The 20574-nt window shown below is 47.4% G+C and overlaps 1 protein-coding gene, 2 non-coding genes and 1 pseudogene across 3 annotated transcripts; 3 read left to right on the top strand and 1 right to left on the bottom strand.

Moving 5' to 3' along the window:
• The first annotated feature begins 176 nt into the window (after window positions 1-176).
• Window positions 177-314, top strand: LOC123073298 (small nucleolar RNA snoR77). The gene has a single exon (XR_006435658.1). It is a non-coding gene; the product is annotated as a small nucleolar RNA snoR77 (small nucleolar RNA).
• Window positions 315-453: 139 nt separating this feature from the next.
• On the top strand, window positions 454-552 carry LOC123072491 (small nucleolar RNA Z103). The gene has a single exon (XR_006435196.1). It is a non-coding gene; the product is annotated as a small nucleolar RNA Z103 (small nucleolar RNA).
• A 3188-nt stretch (window positions 553-3740) lies between these two features.
• Window positions 3741-3868, top strand: LOC123073287 (uncharacterized; annotated as a pseudogene).
• A 9826-nt stretch (window positions 3869-13694) lies between these two features.
• Window positions 13695-15243, bottom strand: LOC123182613 (serine carboxypeptidase-like 50). Its single transcript, XM_044595249.1, has one exon. The coding sequence runs from the start codon at window positions 15116-15118 to the stop codon at window positions 13787-13789; it is 1332 nt and encodes a 443-aa protein (XP_044451184.1). The 5' UTR covers window positions 15119-15243; the 3' UTR covers window positions 13695-13786.
• Window positions 15244-20574: the final 5331 nt, after the last annotated feature.

The raw sequence follows: 20574 nt of genomic DNA, 5'->3' as shown, positions 1-20574 counted from the left end.
CATTATGCCTACCGCAGTTCATCTCATACCTTGGTGAGGAAGAACACCTATTTTTATCAATATCAATCAGTGCTTGGTCAGTTCAGTACGTGAAATGAATCACAATTTTGCTGGTTCTTTTGCATCTTCTTTTGTGAAGAGTCACTTAGAGAACTTGATGGAACGAGTGATGATTCAGGCAGCCCTTTTGTCTGATTACAATGGTAATTGTGGTGTTGCATTGCCCGGAGAGTGAATCTTCTGCTCTTCAGATTAGCTGAGGGGAGGCTCTGGCTTCCCTCTCTGAAGCTTGTCTAGTAGTCTTATTAAACAAGAAATTTATTGCCAGAAATTTTGGTGGACGAGACATAATTTTGATTTGTTGATGTTTTGTTCAGTAAAAGATCAATTCTGGTGATGTTTCATTTCTTTTAGAGTTTTAGTTTCTGTTCTGAGATTGCGTTCTTGTTTTAGATGGAAGTGAGGATCCTTTCCCCAGCTTATCGACTATGATTATACTGTGCGCAAATGTAATCCTTTATCAGAGGATTCCAAGCCAGAAATCTGATCCATCTCGCCCAACAATTTGTGTCCCTTGATGCATGCACTTGATGCATGCTGTGTGATCAGAAACCGGAGACGATCATGCACTTGATGCTCACATGCCCATTCACCAGGCAGACCCAGGAACCGGAGACGATCATGCACTTGATGCTCACATGCCCATTCACTAGGCGAGTGAAGTCCGAAATAAACCTTGAGATTGTAGAGGTCGACGCAAATGAACCCTGACCTCCAAATCCCTGAAAGTCCATACCCTGACCTCTTTGATCCCGGTCTATCCTAACCCTCGATATGTTTGGTACACTGGGAAACACATAATCCTGATTGGGAACTCGCTTCTCTCAGTGTTGCACCGGTCAACACATCATGACTCTGGAGTATGCTGGTCGCAAAACTTGGCCTTGAACATGTTGATATATCTACATGGCACTTGGCGGGATCCGTTGAGGAGTGGTGGGATAGAAGAACCGGCATGGATATTCCATCACGCAAGGCCATGACCTCTCTTACCATGCTTGTCTCTTGGGCAATTTGGAACGAAAGGAATGCCAGGGTCTTTCGACATAAAAGTGCACCGCCCCCGATCGTCCTCAACATCATCCTCGAGGAAGCGAAACTATGGGTCGCCGCGGGTGCAAAGAAACTAGGGGAAATCATAATACGCGAGTAATTGCCATGCGGTATTGTATGGACACTTGTAAAACTCTATTCCTTTCTTAATTAATATATGAGGCAAATCTTTTGCCCTGTTTCAAAAAAAAAATGTGCTTGCCACTCTCCGCTGCACTGCTTCAGACGCTCCTCTTCCTCCTCGGCTCGCATTCGTGTCGTGTGTATGATAGCGACCAGAAGAAATCGATTGCTTCGTATTGGTGGCTGTATGTAGGTAGCCTCCTAGAGAATCAATCACAAGTTTTGTACGTGCGTGTTGCCCCTCGTGGCATCGCATCACAAGAAAAACTGAGCCAGCTAGCGAATGTTGCTCGCACCCAAAAGTAATCGGCGAGTTGATGCATTGCTTTGGCGACAGTCAGAACTGATTAAGATCTGAGGCCAACAGACGCGGTGGTGGGACTATAACGCCCACCTTCAAGCCTTCAGCGGAAATCATGGCTGCCGTCTTCTCGCCCTTCTCGGCCTGTTCCGGCCTGCTCGGGTTGCAGCTTGCTGCTAAGGAGCTTGTCCGGGCTGTCATCTATCGCCGCTGCACCGCATCGATCGGCCGGTGGTTCGCGCCATGCGGGTGGATCGTTTGGGGAGTAAAATTTGTGAGGAACAGAATGAGGAAGGAGATGCACATGACAAGTGGGCCCATGTACTAAGTGACACTTGAAATCAATCCTGGTTGGGATCGCGCCTTTCCTATCACACCAAACAAGATTTTATCCACACAGGGTTTGGATTGACTGGGATTTGTAAATACAGGGTACAAACTTTAGGGATTTAGAGATGAGGGTTCACTTACGTCGACCTCTGCAATCTCAGGGTTTACTTTAGACTTCACTCTCACCAGGCAGACATGGCACGAGGTCCTATCTTGGCTACGCTTGCCGGCGTCGACGCTCGAGCATGATGATTCGCTTATGGACTGGTGGCTGCGCACGAAGGAGTTCACACCGCCCACTCTACGCAAGGCGCTGAAATCCGCAGCGCTCTTGGTCCTGTGGATGATATGGAAGCATAGGAACGCGTACATTTTTTACCATGTTAGCCCGTCGCTCAATGAGCTTCTAGACACGATCAAGGACGAGACCCGGTGTTGGGCAAAGGCCGGAGCTCAAGGGCTCAGGGTCGTTTTGCCATCATCCTGGGATGTCTACTGGCCCCTGACGGCTGTGTAAAACTGCTTCCTAGGAGGATGTAAATTCCCTCTCTTTCCAATGTAATGAAACGCAAAAGCCATTTGCGTTTTCTTGAAAAATTGTCATTATGTATTAAAAGGATCTGCATGCATAACTGGTGTCATCGATTTGTAAATTAATTCCAGTTTTTGGGTTCTGTTTTATGATGGGCTGAGGTGATGCTAAAACAAGATATTATTGAGATTTTCTTTGATGAATACAAAATCTAATGTTTGTTTTCTTCTATACACTTGCACATGTTTTAACCAGCACTCCATACCATATGATTGTAGCTTTTGCTATGAGTAGTTTTAGTAACTTGGCATCCGATTTTTACCAAGAATGAAGTAGTTGCACTTATAAACCATGTATAACAAACAATGTATAACAACAATATACAATGGGCATCTATACAATACTTGTTCCCATATAAGAATTGTAAATAATCTAATGCCACCGTCTCAAGGCCATGCTTTGCTCCACATGAGCTGCTGCTGCTTCTTCTATCCACTGCTAAGCTTTTGTTCTGAAAGCTTACCTGGTCTCACCTTCTTGCTCTCTGTCTTGTCTGAATCCTCAACTGCTGTGATGGTTCTCTGTTTCGGCTCCTTCTCCCTAATTTCCCGAGTCATCAAAATATTACATAGGTGTTTGTTCATGATTGGCTTAGGAGCAATTCAAAGTCATCACACTTCAGTAAATGCTAAACAGCGTAAGAGGAAAGACATCTATAAGCGTCCGGTAAGCACGTGTCACCCAGAGAATTCTGGGTGCGAAAGGTATTTTACATCATTCAGTGATTCAGCTAGATTCACAGTAGCTCTATTAACATGCCCTTGTTTTCAATGTCTTTTATCGGCTTTCTCCTTCGGCAAAAGTGTTCTCAAAATCAGCTCTTTGCTCTCTTAGAGTTGAGAGGCCATCCATGTTTAGGCCTCCTTTGGTTTGTAGGAATGTCATAAGATTTCTATAGAATAGGATTTGCATAGGAAAATTTCCTTTGAGGCCCTTTGGTTCGTAGGAATGGATTCCTATTCCTATATAGGATAGGAATCAATCCTTCACATTTTGGAGGAAAAAAAACATTAGCTAAGACTCAATAGAAAAATTCCTATCCTATGCATCAAATGACATCTCTTTCTCTATAGCATCTCACTTCCTATGATTTTTCTATTCCTACAACATTTCTATCCTATGAACCAAAGGAGGCCTTAGGGTGACAAATAGGAGCAAATAAATAGCATCTCATCATTCAACGACCACACCATATGTTCATCAGTCATCTTGCCTGAAACTCTTCTGTTCTGGTGAGATGGAAAGGTTTGCTGATATTCAATTTAAGTTTGGTGAAAGTTCAGGCATCCCCTTTGCCTGATTACGATGGCTATGGAGGTGTAACTTTAGCTCGAAGAGTAAATCTTCTGCTCTTAAGATTATCTGTGGTGGAGGTTCCTTGAAGCTGGTCTAGTAGTCTTAAGAACATTATCTGTTTCATTCAATACTCAATTTTTCTGTTGACGTTCTGACTTGCCAATGGAAAAAACCATATAAATCTTTGACCTGTTCAGTTCAACAATTCAGTTCATGGTGCATTATGTGTACATCTAGATAGGTCCAATGATTGATAGTTGTTGCATCGTTGGCATCTGAAGCTCAAGAACTCATTCCCTTTTTATCGAATAGGCAATGAACATAATCTCAACTTACAGTGAACGTGCTCAGACCTTTTTTCATTGAAATAAACCGATTTAACCAACTCACAGTGAACACATGACCAGGCCTTTTGATCTAAGTAAACGATTAAAGAATGAACCATTGGACAAACACTATGGGATGTTCAGCAGGAGGTGTTTGTTCATTATAGTTCATAGTTGGCTTGGCAGCACTTGAAAGTCATCACACTTTAGTAAATGCTGAAATGCTTAAGAAAAATACAGGCTGTGTTTGATATCAAGGTATTGCAAAAACCAAAGTATTGAAAACTATAGTATTTTAGTCCGTGGGTACAAGATACCACAGTTTTGACATACCAAAGTATTTTGAAGCATTGTGAATACTACGACCTGTTTGGCTGCTTTATGCAGCAAGGTAAAAATAGCTAGCTAGCCGGTTCATAGCTGTTACAAACACGTCTGTTCCTAACTAGTTACAATTACTCGAGTAAGAGCTAGTTGGGTATGGTATGGATACTCGTGTGTCATAGCCGGCATCGATGGACAAACATCGGAAACAACAGCTACAGCAGCTCAGCTTTGCTGATCTGCTGGAGGATGGCGACGCGTTGGCACGTCACGTTCGTCCCCGACCTGATCGCGGCGCGTGCGCTCACCGCCGACGAGGGCGAGATCCATCTCAACCACAACGTGCTACGGATGGTCCTGATCGATAGACGAGGCGTGACAGTGGACGCGCGGTACATGCGCGAGGGTGAAAGCATCGAGATCGGCCAGGTTCTCTCGTTTCCATGTCATCTGGCTAGGGTTGACCGCCTCGCTGCGCGGCCATGCACGACCGCGCTGCATGCGGGACCCGGCGTGCACCGCGGGGAGAAGGAGAGACATGCAGCGGCTGGATGCGAGACACCTGGCGAGGGGAGAGTTGCTGGATCAGATCCATGGCCGTCTCGCCGCCATGAGGGTCCCAGCTGCAGCAATGGAGTGGGGGTATTTAGCGGCCACCGGGGGGAGGGGATCGCACCTGATCCCCCACCTACCACCACTTCCATCAGGTCAGATTCACATCTCGCCCATCTCTTCGGGCACCTATGGGAGAGATCTAGGGTTTCCTCCCCTCCTCCACCACCGTCGGGCGATTCCTTCGGTTGGTGGCGCGGCAAGGTCCGTGGCGACGACCGCTCCTTTGCTCAGATTGCGGGGGGTTCGAAGACCCGCGGCGATCAGCCCATGACGACGGGAGACCATGGTGGGGGGAGATTCGGAGGCCGACACGACTTCGCTGGCCGCGGCGGGTTCGGGGGTGGACGCAAACCACCTCCGTCCAACCAGACGCGTCATATGGTGTGGCAGCGGCCAGATCCATCGACGGCCGCACCGGAGAGCTCGAGATCCGCTGAAGGAGGGGCTGGATCCGCTGGAGGAGGAGCTGGCGACAAGTGGGAGGCTGCGGCGCGGGCGATGGGAGGGGGAACCAAGGCTGCGCCCCCCTGCTGCTACTCCAACCACGACTCCGATCTCCAAGGGATCTAAGGAACGCTGCCTCAACTGCAACTATCCAGGTCATTTTGCTCCTCGTTGCCCTACTATTCGCTGTGAAAAATGTGGCAAGCTTGGTCATATGGCTCAACTTTGTCAAACCTTGAGACCATGGGAGTGTGTTCCTTTACTGTGTGGGTTTCAATCTCCTGGCCAGGGTTTTTTCTATATTCCCGATATGTGGGCATCCAAGCAAAGCTCTGAAAAAACGAACAATGTAGTTATTACTGTCATAGAGGGGGTGGCTACTGTGAAGGAGATCGAACATGAATTTAACTGCATCTTTGCACGCAAACCTAGCAAGAAAAAATGGCGGTGTACTGCTCGTTCCATCAGTCCTGCTCAATTTGTCATGCGGTTTCCTAATGCCAGTGAGGTGGAAAGAGCATGTTGCTATGGCAAACGCCTTCCTCTGAAAGATGGCTCTGTCATTGTTTGTATTACCCCTTGGTCTGCATCTGTGGGGGCTAAAGGATCTATGGAAAAAGCTTGGGTTTATGTGAGAAATATCCCATTGGAAAAAAGATGCTCTGAGCATGCTGCATATGCTGGGGGGCTGGTTGATATAACTCTGGAAGTCGATGAGGCAACTTTACATAAGCCTGAGTATGCCAGGATATTGTTGGGGTGCCGAGAGGTTAAAAAAATTCCCCCCTCTGCTGAAGGTATGTTAGGAGAACAGTTCTATGATTTTTTCTACGAAGTTGAGAAAGTGGTATCTGTTGGAGGGGATAAAGAACAATCCTCCATTGCTGTTGATAGCAGTGCATCCCCTTCTTTCCCTAAAAAAGCTAGGGTGGACTCATACCCTGCTTCCTCTGCGGAGCAGGGGGAAACTGATGCATCGATGGTGGGAAATCATTCGTCACAGAGCTATGACAAAACTTCACAGAGACTGACGGTAGTTACTGAAAATGAAGAGGAGGAGGAGAGTGATGAGGGGAATCATACTGAGCTACTCATTGAGTCCATGGCCAGGGAGCATGACAAGGAAAAAACATCTTGCTATGATTCTCCTATTGAGAACATGTCACAGGAAAACATTGAGGAGGAGATGGGCTATGAGGATGGGGGTATATCTCCTAAAAAAGGTGCTTGGGAAATCATCCAGACCCCTATCCTCCCTTCCCCTCTGTTTCTGCAACATTATGATAACTCTCATGAGGCTGTGTTTCCTCCTCTGTCAAATTATGTAATCTGGCCCTCACTGCCTCATATTGTTCCCCTTGAAGAAGGCTCAACTGAGGGAGGGGAAAATTATAGTGCTTACACTGTAGAGTCACCATCGGGGTCTCCCATGCGTGAGGTGGGGATGCCTGAAGACCTAACTTCACGCAGACAACTCGAGAAGCTGGAAAAAGTGGAGGATAGAGCTGCTAACAGAATGAAGAAGCAGGACTTTGAAGGTAAAAACATGCTCAACACTAAAAACCAGTTTTCTATCTTGTCTGATGCTGAGATTGTTGTGCGTGCATCCCTCATGGGAGTGCAAATTCCTGATGATAACTTTGACACTGTTAATATTATCCGTGAACTAGAGATATCTAGGAATTTACTTCTTGATAAGAAAAATGAACGAGCCTCTCCTAATATAGTTATTAATGATGGGCTGGGAAATAGTGTCCCCTTGTCCTTAACTTGGGGGGAATCAGACAGAGACGAGGAGGAGAATTTTATTCTTGTCCAATCTAAAGAAAAAAAAGAGGAAGTATCAGAGAAAGCAAACAGTGGTCGTCTCACCCCATAGAGACCCTGTTATACCCATGACTAGAAGTCAAAAAAAGAGGGAGAGGGTATGGCTGCTATGAATCCCGGCAGACCTACCAGGGTGAGAGATAAACCTGATCGATACAAATGATCAGAATCTTTTGGAATTGTAGGGGGGCAGGTAAGAAGGGCATGTCTACCTGCCTCACTGATATGATACATGCTCATGAGGTGGATTTCCTTGGGTTGCAAGAAACTATGAAAAGTAACTATACTCCTTCCTTTTTTAGAAAATTGGATCCACTTCAGAAGTTTTATTGGGAGTGGAATCCTTCTAGGGGGAAATCTGGAGGCATCCTTTGTGGCATTAATAGAAATAAATTTGATATCCTAGAGGTGAAGCATGGGAAATTTATTCTGCAAATTGACCTCCTCGATAAGAGTAAGAACTATAAGTGGGCCTTGCTGGTGGTGTATGGGGCTGCACGGGATGAAAACAAACCTGAATTCATTGCAGAAATGTCGTCTATGTGTCATAAAACTGTTATCCCCTATATAGTGGGGGGAGATTTTAATATTCTTCGTCATAGTGGGGAAAAAAACAAGAAAACCCCCTGTCTCATTTCTCTGATGTGTTTAATTCGGTTATACACCTGCTGGGGCTAAGAGAAATTGATATGTCAGGCGGCTGCTATACTTGGTCAAATAAACAAGAGAACCCTACCTTAGAGAAATTGGATAGGGTCTTAATGTCGTCAGACTGGGAGGACCTTTATCCCCGTGTCTCTGTTCGTAAGTTGGTCAAGGAAATTTCTGATCATAACCCTTTGCTGTTAGAGGGGGGTGTGGCTTCATCTAGAGCCCCTGGGAGTAGATGCTTTAAGTTCGATAATGCATGGCTAAATAACCCAGACTTTCTTCCTCTGGTGACAGAAATCTGGTCCCAGCCTGTCTATACTAGTGATCCCATCGATATTCTTAATATCAAGTTGAAGAGAATTAAGAAGTTCTTCAAGGGTTGGGGATCTAATATATTTGGTCATAACAAGATCAGAAAAGATCTTATTAGACTTGAATTACAAGAGCTAGAAAAGCTGGAGGAGGAATATGATCTCTGTGGGGAGGCGTATACGAGAAAATTGAACATCCTAGCTGAGCTTAATACCATGTACATTGAAGAAGAGACCCATTGGCACCAAGTTTCTAATGGGATATGGCTCCTGAAGGGGGATAATAATACAGATTTTTTTCATAAAGTGGCTAATGGGCGATGTAGAAAGCACACTATGATCTCACTGGAGTGTGGCCCAGTTATCGTTGAGGGGACCAAGAATTTGTTATCTCATGCTACGGCGTATTACAGAGACTTATTTGGTCCGGCCCCTGGGAATACTTGTAAGATCGATGCCTCGCTTTGGTCTCGGGATGAAAATATCATGCCCGAGGATAATGAGTACCTGACTCGTCCCTTTTCACTTGAGGAGGTTAAAGAAGCACTGTTTGCGATAAAACCAAATCGAGCCCCGGGACCGGATAATATACCGGTGGAATTTTACCAGCATTGCTGGGAGGTTGTGAAAACAGAACTGTTCAACCTTTTTGAGTGGTTCTATGAGGGAAAATTAGATGTTCAACGACTAAACTACGGGATTATTACACTGTTGCCTAAAACAGTTGATGCAAGAAAAATCCAGCAGTATAGGCCTATTTGTTTGCTACGGTGCCCATATAAATTGATCACGAAAGTCATGGATCTCAGGGCCGCGAAATTTGCTAACAAGCTTTTCAGCATTCAGCAGAATGCTTTTATTAAAGGACGACATATAGTGGATGGTATATTATCCTTACATGAGGTGTTGCACTATACTCATATAAAAAAGGAGGTGGGTGTGATCTTTAAGATCGACTTTGAAAAAGCCTACGACAAAGTGAATTGAGACTTCTTACTAGATTGTCATGCTAAACGTGGGTTCAATTCAAAATTGTGTGGGTGGGTGTCGCAAATCCTTAGGAATGGCACGATGAGTGTTAAAATCAATGATGAGACTGGGCCTTATATCCAGAGTGCTAAAGGGGTGCGGCAAGGTGACCCTCGCTCTCCATTTTTATTCAACCTTGCAGCAGAATGTTTAACCAAAATGGTTATTGCTGCCCAAAAAAACTGTCTTATCAAAGGATTGGCCTCGGACCTAATCGAGGGAGGGGTGGGCATCCTCCAATATGCTGATGACACCGTCCTGTGCTTTGAACATGGCACGGACAGGGCTGCTAATGCTAAATTGTTGCTTTATCTCTTTGAGCTCATGTCTGGTTTGAAAATCAATTATGATAAGAGTGAAGTGTTTGTGGTGGGAGGGGATAACGAAACTGACAGGATTTATGCAGAGATATTTGGTTGCCATGTGGGCACCTTACCCATGAGGTACTTGGGAGTGCCAGTAACCTATTCCACTCTTAAGAACATCGAACTAGATTTCTTGGATGCTAAAATGGTCAAAAAACTGGATGCATGGGTGGCATACGCAGCCTCCTCGGGTGCTAGACTCACTTTGCTAGATTCTAGCTTGGATGGTATTCCTTCGTACCCGATGTCCATGTTTCTCTTTAACAAAACCTTCATTGAAAAAATTAATAAGCATCGCAGACGCTTCTTTTGGAGGAGGAAGAATAAGAAGCGTGCTTATCACATGGTTAGATGGGATAGGATCTGCCGATCAAAGAGAATTGGTGGCTTGGGAATAAAAGATCTCCACAAGCAGAACATTAGCCTCCTTGTGAAATGGTGGTGGAAGTTGGAAACTTGCGATGGGCTATGGCAACGCATTATCCGAGCGAAATATTTCAGGAACAAAACCGTTGCGAATATCCGTAGCCGCTTTTCTGATTCCCCTTCCTGGAAATCCATTATGAAGGTCAAAGATACTTATATGGCTGGGAGGAAAATCATCATTAACAAAGGAGATTTGGCTAGGGTTTGGCACGACCCATGGATAGATAACTGCCCATTACGAGAGTGTTTCCCTGTCTTATATGACATTTGTCAAAATCAAGATTGCACCATTACTTCTTTTGTAGCCAACAACTACGATCTAGTTTTTAGACGCAGGTTGTTTGGTGCATTGGAGGAGCAATGGGACTGGGTGGTGTGCGAGGCTAAAAAAAAGTCTTTGAATGAGAATTCTGATATTGTCTCCTGGTCCTTGAATAGTGGGGGGAAATTCACCACTAAATTTGTATATGAGTGGCTGGAGAGAAACTTATCTGGACCTAACTATAAAAAGGTGTGGAAAGCTGCAATTCCCTTGAAAATAAATTTTTTCCTGTGGCAGCTATTCCAAAATGTTGTGCTTACACGCGATAACATGCGACATAGGAATTGGCCGGGAAATCCTATGTGCTCGTTTTGCACGGAGGTGGAAACTTCTAATCATCTATTCTTCACTTGTTCACTCGCCCGTACGGTCTGGGGCGTGCTGGGGCTGACTGCGGGGGTCTCTTGTGCCCCCAGGTCTATTTGGCAGTGCTTTGCTTGGCTGTATAAGTTTTTCTCAAGGGGGAAGAAATTTTATATGATGATTATTGCAGCCGTGTGTTGGGCGATTTGGTGCCTCCGCAGCAAAACTACTTTTGACAAGTATAATGCTCGTACTCCTTTGGAGGCTATCTTCATTGCCTGTTCTTTTATGTTATACTGGGCAGGGCTGCTTAAGGAGGAAGACCAGACGAGATTCCAAGTGGGGGTGAAGAGGCTGGCTAATGTGGCGGCTGCCCTGGCGGACAGATCATATGCTCGCGGCAGGCTGCTCTTGGGAGGTGGGGATGGTATTCAGATTGGGGAGCTGTCTTAATCCTGTTATCTTTAGATTGGCCTATATCCACTGGGGTCTGATGCCCGCTGGAGTTGTTCTTTTGATGATACTGATTCATCCTCTCTAGAGTCCTATGGTCTAGACAGGTGCTTTTGGTCCGAGTAGTGGTTGAAGTGTCGTCAGGTTTTCGCCCCACAACAGATAGTCCGTTCTAGGGCTGTCATGCAGTGGGTTTCCTGTCGATGCGCCAACTCGCTCGTGCCCCTTTCAGTCTCCTTTTGCTGGGTAGTTTTCGTTAGCTAGCTCGGTGCTTATCTTGTGAACATGATTGACAAAGGCTGATGTATTTCCGTTGATTGCAAAATTAATGGAAAGGGGTGTGAGCCCGGTTGGAAAAAAAAAGCAGCTCAGCTTTGCAGCCGCATGCCTGGGTAGCAAACTCCACCAGCAGTCCAATAGGACTTGCTCGCTCCGTTCCGCACGGCTAGTGTAACGGGGCTGGAGGGGGAAACAACGGGAGGCAGGGATCAATGCCGGCATGAAGAGGTGCATGACATACTGGCGATCAGCTATCGGACAGTTCACCATGACAGCACATCAGAGGCAAAGGTTGAGCGAAGGAGTTCACGGACGAGATTCAACAGAACAAGGTCGTCAAGCAGAAGCAACATGAGGATGAAGGAGGAGGTGACAACGGCTTGGAGCAAGGCGGAAGATGACGACGAGGCGTTTCTTTCGCCAGCTCAGTTTTTTAAAAAGAGGTCCATGGTTCTTTTTTAAAAACAGAGAAAATACCATGGTTTCGCAAATACTGAAGTATTAAAACCATAGTTTTTAGTGATAGCCAAACACCTCATAATAATTAAAACCATGGTAATCTCAAATACTGTAGTATGATAAGTAACCTTTACAATCTCTTTCATCGTTTCTTTCTTCAGGAGCTCCCTAACTGGTCGGTACGCAGCTGTCACACAAAGATTCTGGGCGCAAAACGAAATTAACAACTTTCAGTGATCCAGTCAGATACTTAGTTACTAACCCGGGTTAAAAAGAAACGCACTAACAGTAAGATCAGACCTGCGCTCGAATCTCTCAAAAAAAAGTTTGTAAGATATGCAATTTTTTATGTACAGCACTTCCAAAATAGTTCTTGCGCGTTCAATCTGCCTCATGCTTTCCGCTTATATCCTCTTCTTCTAATGGTTGTTATGCTGTCATGACGTTCCTTACAATAATTCGTTTGACTTACTCATAATTTGTGTGAGCCCTTGCGATGGATTGGTTTAACACGGTCCTTCTGAGAGCATCTCCAACAGCCGCGCAACGCGTCGCGCGCCGTTCGCCTGGTTTGGCGCGGCCGGCAGCGGTGGCTCCAGCAGACGCGTCAAAATTAAACGCGCGCGCGTAGCTCCAGCGGCCGCACTAAAATGCAGCGCGCGCTAAACAATGCGTACATTTTTTAAATAAAATTCATAAATAGAAAAAACGATACATAGATATTTTACATAGTTCCATAGCATAGATAGATAAAAATTATTTAAATAATGCAAGGACATAGATAAAAACTACTTGTGCAGCTACAGCCTACTCCCAGTCGTCATCGTCATCGTCATCGTCGCCATCCTCGCTGGTCTGATCCAAGGTATCGAGCCACATGTCTTCCCAACGATCATCATCAGATGTAAAGATCGTCTCACCACCATTCTCAACTACATCGCACTGGGATAGTGCCAGGGCCTTCCGCCGACGCCTGTCCAACCGCTCAGCGCGGCGCCTTTGCGTCTCCTCCTTGCGGCGCCTTGCCCAGTAGGCTTGCTCGTAGGATACGTCCTCCGGGTGTTGTTGGCGCCACTCCGCCATGACCCGCTCGTCCTCATGGGCGACGAGGAGAACGCTCGTCCTCATGGGCGACGAGGAGGCGGTTCTGCCACTCAGCGTGCTCCGCACGGTCTTGTGCCGTGCGAAGACGAGGCGGCGGGGCGACGTCCAGCGCCTGCTGCAGCGTGTGGACATCGTGAAAGTTCATCTGCTGGCGCGGCCTGCCTAGGCGCCACGCCGTCGTGTCGTACACGCGGGCGGCCTCGTGCGCCGCCTCGAAGGTGCCGAGGCCGAGCCGGAGTTGGCCGGATCGTATCTCCGAGTAGAACCCACCGTTGGGGCGCTGGCGAACGCCGCGGTAGCCCGACACTCCTCGGCGGCGCGGCGGCATGGTGGCGGGGCGCTGGAGCGGTGGCGCGGGTGGCAGCGGAAGCAACCGAGGAAGCGGTGGAGGGGCGTGTGGCAACGGAAGAGGAAGAGAACCGTGTGCAATATGCGTGTGGCGCGCGCCGCATTTTATAGGCGCGCCGGAAGCGGTGCGGCAAAAAAAAACGCGCGACCTGCCGCCTTTTCCCCCACGCGCGCAAACCGTTCCCGCGCGAGCGATTTTCCCGCTACCGCTGGAGCGCGCCGAAACGTCCCGCACCCAAAAGACTCGGTTTACCACGCGCGCTTTTTACCGTGGCTGTTGGAGATGCTCTGATGTCCGTGCTGCATGGAGGGTGTCAAAGGGAGCGAGAGAAGGGTAACACCTAGATGTAACCATTTTTATACTGAATAAAAATCAGTACTACTAACAGTTTCCGTCACGGCAAAAGACCACCTCCATCAAGCCCTCGGCCGGCAACATGTCGCGCTACCTCATGCCGCTTCCGAAGACACCCGTCTGCGTGACCCATCCCTCAATCATCTCCTGCGCCGCGCGCCCGTTGTCCACTGGCACGAGGTGCCCGGCGCCGTACACCACCACCTGCGTCAGCGCCCCCGACCGCTGCACGTACCCGGCGAGCTCCTGCTCCTCCCCTTCGCCGGTCCGCCACACGGCGCGCTCGGCGTCCTGGAACGCGCGCAGGCCGCCCCAGCGCAGCTCCTTGATCCACGCCTCCTGCGACACGACGCCGTCCCGGAGGTCGCGGATGCCCTGGTACAGCAGCACGCGCGTCTGCCGGAGAAGCGCCTCCACCTCCGGCAGCACGCTCTTCATCACGTCATCCTGCATCGCCTCCCCCACCGCGTCGCTGCACCCCTCCCACGTCACGTCCGGGAGCGCGCCCAGCGCTGCCTTGACCTCCGCCCTGTTGAGGAACTTCTCGACGCCAGCCGACGCGTACGGCCGCTGCTTGGCGAAGTCGTAGAGCGTGGCGAGGCCCGTGACGTTCTGCAGCCGGTCGAGCACGCGGGCCCGCGCGTCACCCGCCTCCCGCCACCGCGCGGCCTCCGTGAGCGCCACCGCCTCCGCCTGCATCGCCTCCATCTCCCGCCGCTGCCGCGCGTTGACGAGGCCCATGAAGTAGGCCGAGTCGGCGTGCGTGGCCACCTGCGCGACCGGGTGCGTGAGCCCGTTCCCGATGGCCACGCCGCGGAGGTTGATCCTCCGCCACGCCGGCAGCGTCGGGTTGGCGGCGAATATGTGCGCCCCGGCGGCCGGGACGTACTTGCCGGCGTAGCTCTCGCCCGAGAGGAAGAAGGGCCGCTTGCGGAACGCGGGCGTGTTGGCGTCGAAAAACGACTGGAGCGCGGCGAGGATGTGGACGGCGACGGCGGGCTGGTCCCTGGGGATGAGGGCGGGCGAGGGCGCGGCGCTGAAGCCGGTGCCGAGCGGGCTGTCGAGGAAGAGCAGCCCGAAGCGGCGGTTCCAGGCGAAGGGGTTGCGGGTGAGCGAGCTGCCGTCGGGCGCGTTGGCGAGGTAGGGGCCGAGCTCGAAGAGGTCGCCGATGAGGCCCGAGCAGCCGGGCCCGCCCTGCAGCCAGAGGAGCAGCGGCGTGTCGGCCGGCGTGGCGGCGAGCGGGGCGCTGGCCTCGTAGAAGGCGTAGAAGAGGGAGGCGTTGGCGGACGGGTCGACGGAGAGGTAGCCCGAGCTGGTCGGCAGCGCCTCCTCGGGGAACACCGCCGCCGCTGTCGCGAGCGAGACGGCCGCTGCCGCTGCCGCGAGGAGAGCGAGGAGGAGGGGTGGGAACGGCGGAGCCATCGATGGGCACGGGCAGGAGCAGGGTGGAGTGAGGCACTGATGACCGTCTTGTACCGCCGGAGTATATACGACGAATGGTTTGGCTGGTGAAGCGTTCAATGTGGATCCATTTGAGCTGAGTGGGAATCACGTTACTACGGACGAGCTGAAATGGAGCACGCCGGCGGACGCACAACGGAGACGGCATACTCTGGGATGTGCTAGGCGACGAGTGGAACGAGACAAGGAAGTTTACTCGTGCATATGGGTATCTGGACGGCCGAGTCTAGCTAGTTTTTGAAACTATTAACTAATACACGAAGGACATTTTTTGTGTACACATTCGATTTTTTTTTTTTTGCAATACATTACCTTTTTTTCCAGACATATATTTTTGATGTCAACCTTTTCATACACATTCTACATTCTCTGTATACATAAAGAACATTGTTTATACACACATTTAACTTTTTCAAAATACATGATTAACGTCTTCTAAAACATATATTTTTTATGTTTACTTTCTTGCGTACACATTGTATTTTTTATATGCATCCGAAACATTTTTTTTATATACAAGTTTAACATATTTTAAATAAATGATTAATACTGTTTTAAACACTTTTATGTCAATTTGTTTGCATATACATTGCACATTTTCTGTATAATTAGGAACATTTTCTATATACATCAGTAAAAAAATTATATACACTTTTACTCCCTCTGTCCCAAAATACATGGCGTATAAATCCAATCAGAAAGTCAATTCTTTCTGAGTTTGACCAAATATCTAGAAGGAAATATCAACAACTACAATATTGGACAAATAGATTATGAAAATAAATCTAATGGTTGATATATTGATACTGATTATACTTTTTATCTTAATATTTTTTGTATATATACTTCGTCAAACTAAGCAAGCATTGAATTTTTTATTGAATTTATATGTCATCTATTTAGGGACGGAGGTTGTAATATTTTTTAAATCGGGATTGCTATTATTCAGCTAGCTGAGATTTAATTTAGTCTCAAGCATAGCCGTTTAATTAATGCATTGAGATTCGTGCTTGTACAGTATTTGTCTCATGCTGAGAAGAGCTCCCGTGGTGGGCTTTTGTTTGATGGCTTGTTTTGAGAGTTGGGTATGCGTCCTTTTTTTGTCCGGGGCTAAAATGCATGTGCTTATTATATTTATTTACAGTCATGTCTGCTCCAACCTCTTTCGCAAAGTTGCATATCAGCGATGGAGTCGCGTTGAGCTCGAGGGAGAAGGTGATCCGTCATTCTTTACTTCGATGGTTGCTGTGGTGGTGCCGGAGGCAGGTGACGGACGTTGGTGTCAAGCTCAGAGATGTTCTGCTATCTTTTCAGTTTTGTCATGTCAGTCCTTACGTAACTTGTACTTTAATTTTTATAATATGAATGAGACATGTATTACCATAAAAAAACTTTATACTATATGCTTTGTTGTTGGTTGTTCTGTCTAGCCTTTTCTATATCTGATCCTCCGCTTGCTCTATTTTACATATTGCCTCTGTGGGTGTCGGTGCTACGGGATGGCCCCGTTTCTGTGGTCCGACCGACCCAGATCTGGCGGCGGCGGCGGCTTCCAAGGCGGGCTGGCTGGGGCATGGCTGCTCCGGCTGGCATCCACGAGTCCGTGATGGTGGCGGTGTGCCACAGATCGAGGGAGGCGGCACAGCAGCATCGCTCGAGGTGGTGTGCTGGTAGCGGCGACTTTGGCCGGATCTGGTAGGACTAGTGGCGGAGGCTACTGTGATGCGAAATGTGACTCTTCCAGATGCGGTGGTTGGTCTGCTCTTGTGGCTTCGGTGGGCGTTGGGTTCTCTGATCTGGGTTGGGAGAAATCCCTGCTTCGAGACGAGGCTCACAACGGTGACGCTCGCGGGCGTCGTTTCCTCCCTGGAGGCGTTGTGTTGGACCCGATCGGACTCCCTTCCTCGAGCTTGGGGGAAACCCTTGTCTTGGTTTGGCCTCCGGACCGGACGGCAGTGGTGGCGTCAAGGCGTCGTTACCTTCTTGAAGGCGCCGCCTTGTTGCTTGAGGAGTCTTGTTGGTGTGGCTTGAGTCAGTCGGCTGCCACTCTGGGCATGGGCCTCCTGGGCGCAATGTACGCCATCTTCGGTGCTCTCACGATGGTACCTTCCCTAGGTCCGCTCGGGCCCTGCCGTTCACTTGCCGACTTCCTCTTGGCGCAAATGGGTGGCGGTACGTTGGTTTGGGTTGGCCTTGGGTTTTGGTCTTGTTGTAGAGGTCTCGGCGTTGGTTATGACGTGGCTTGGTTGTTCTGTGGCTTGGCTTTTGTCATTGGCATGAGGTTGAACTAGGGAAACATGTATCATAGTAGCCAGGGTGGGTGTGCATGGTGGATGTGGAGGCTAATTCTCGTGATTAGCGTTGTAATGGCTGAAAGGCCTTGTATCCGGCTTCTTTGCCGCTTCTTCTTTAATGCGATGATATGCATGCTTGTGCGTATTCGAGAAAAAAGATACATTGCCTCTGCTTGCTCTACTTTACATACTGCTGATGTGCTCGTATGCTGATGTGTGTTTGGATGCCTTGCTTGTGGTTCTTACTTGCTATGGTTATGATGTTTTATATACCGTTTTGCTGCAACTTTCTCTTTGAGGGCTTTGTGTTATTGGTTATCCTATATGTTGTTGTTTTTAATTATGAGGTTTAGGGTTCTCGGGGTTGACATGCCCATTTGCTGGTTTCTTACTTATTGGGTGGATCAGAGTTAGAAGGTTGTCCAATTAAATGAGGTTATAGTTTTAGGGTATGATAGGTAGTGGCGGAGCTAGTCGAAAATCATTGAGGGGCGAAACACAAATCATCAGCGTTTGGGGGGGGGGGCAAATGCTAAAAAATTCTCATCTAAGCTCTCCTAATTTTTTCTTCAGGAATTGATCGAAGGCTGGGGGGGGGAGCTTTGCTTGCTGCTTGTTCCCGTGTTTTGGATTCTTGTGTGCCTCTTCTCTTCTCTTCGCTATGCTCTAGGTCATTCATGTGCCTACCATTTGTTTGCGCACCTCATCTAGGCGTTGCTTACAACAAGTGTTCCTCTTTTCTTGTGCTTTGCAATCTTCGGCTGCTTTGCTACTTGCCATTCTATGATCATCGGCTCTCCGTCTTTCCATCAAGGTCTGTTTGTTCACCTTCTCCTTGTTTTATTTGTGAAGGATTCCTTGATGCTTCTTGTACTTATTCTCTGCCTGTGTAATATGAAGAATATTATTGCTGAATAAAATTAATTTTTTTACTCTGTGTTAGCGTGTCGTCTTGTTCTCTATGTCTTTCTAGGTTGATGATTGATGTCTACTACACAACCTTCTTCTTGTAGACGTTGTTGGGCCTCCAAGTGCAGAGGTTTGTAGGACAGTAGCAAATTTCCCTCAAATGGATGACCTAAGGTTTATCAATCCGTAGGAGGCGTAGGATGAAGATGGTCTCTCTCAAGCAACCCTGCAACCAAATAACAAAGAGTCTCTTGTGTCCCCAACACACCCAATACAACGGTAAATTGTATAGGTGCACTAGTTCGGCGAAGAGATGGTGAAACAAGTGGTATATGGATAGTAGATAAAGGTATTTGTAATCTGAAAATATAAAAACAGTAAGGTAACTAATGATAAAAGTGAGCGTAAACGGTATTGCAATGCTAGGAAATAAGGCCTAGGGTTCATACTTTCGCTAGTGTAAGTTCCCTCAACAATACTAACATAATTGGATCATAAAACTATCCCTCAACATGTAACAAAGAGTCACTCCAAAGTCACTAATAGCGGAGAACGAACGAAGAGATTATGGTAGGATACGAAACCACCTCAAAGTTATTCTTTCTAATCAATCTGGTGGGCTATTCCTATAAGTGTCACAAACAACCCTAGAGTTCGTACTAGAATAACACTTTAAGACACAAATCAACCAAAACCCTAATGTCACCTAGATACTCCATTGTCACCTCAAGTATCCTCGGGCATGATTATACGATATGCATCACACAATCTCAATTCATCTATTCAACCAACACATAGAACATCAAAGAGTGCCCCAAAGTTTCTACCGGAGAATCACGACGAAAACGTGTGCCAACCCCTATGCATAGGTTCATGGGCGGAACCCGCAAGTTGGTCACCAAAACATACATCAAGTGGCACGTGGTATCCCATTGTCACCACAGATATCCACGGCAAGACATACATCAAGTGTTCTCAAGTCTTTAAAGACTCAATCCGATAAGATAACTCCAAAGGGGAAACTCAATTCATTACAAGAGAGTAGAGGGGGGAAGAAACATCATAAGATCCAAATATAATAGCAAAGCTCGCGATACATCAAGATCGTATCATCTCAAGAACACAAGAGAGAGAGAGAGAGAGAGATCAAACACATAGCTACTGGTACGTACCCTCAGCCCCGAGGGAGAACTACTCCCTCCTCGTCATGGAGAGCACCGGGATGATGAAGATGGCCACCGGAGAAGGATTAACCCCTCCGGCAAGGTGCCAGAATGGGTCTAGATTGGTTTTCGGTGGCTACGGAGGCTTCTGGCGGCGGAACTCCCGATCTAATCTGCGTTCTGGAAGTTTTAGGTCATGTAGGTATATATGGGTGCAGGAGGTACGTCAGGGGAGCCACGGGGGCCCCACGAGGCAGGGGGCGCGCCCTAGGGAGGCGCCCCTACCCTCATGAGCAACTCCCGTATCTTCTGACGTGGGGTCCAAGTCCATCAGGTGTGTTTCCTTCCAAGAATAACTTCTCTAGTTGATTTCGTTCCGTTTCGACTCCGTCTGATATTCCTTTTCTCCAAAATACTGAAATATGCATAAAACAGAAAATCTGGGCTGGGCCTCCGGTTAATAGGTTAGTCCCAAAAATAATATAAAAGTGGATAATAAAGCCCAATATTGCCTAAAACAGTAGATAATATAGCATGGAGCAATCAAAAATTATAGATACGTTGGAGACGTATCAAGCATCCCCAAGCTTAATTCTTGCTCGTCCTCGAGTAGGTAAATGATAAAAAAGATAATTTTTGATGTGGAATGCTAGTTGGCATAATTTCAATGTAATTCTTCTTACTTATGATATGAATATTCAGATCCGAAAGATCCAAGACAAAAGTTCATATTGACATAAAAATAATAATACTTCAAGCATACTAACTAAGCAATCATGTCTTCTCAAAATAACATGGCCAAAGAAAGCTATCCCTACAAAATCATATAGTCTGGCTATGCTCCATCTTCACCATATAAAATATTTAAATCATGCACAACCCTGATGACAAGCCAAGCAATTGTTTCATACTTTTGATGTTCTCAAACTTTTTCAATCTTTACGCAATACATGAGCGTGAGCCATGGACATAGCACTATAGGTGGAATAGAATGGTGGTTGTGGAGAGGACAAAAAGGGAGAAGATAGTCTCACATCAACTAGGCGTATCA

The sequence above is a fragment of the Triticum aestivum genome, chromosome 1A, assembly GCF_018294505.1.
Source record: "Triticum aestivum cultivar Chinese Spring chromosome 1A, IWGSC CS RefSeq v2.1, whole genome shotgun sequence".
Lineage (NCBI taxonomy): Eukaryota > Viridiplantae > Streptophyta > Magnoliopsida > Poales > Poaceae > Triticum > Triticum aestivum.
This window is presented reverse-complemented; position numbering and strand designations above follow the sequence as displayed.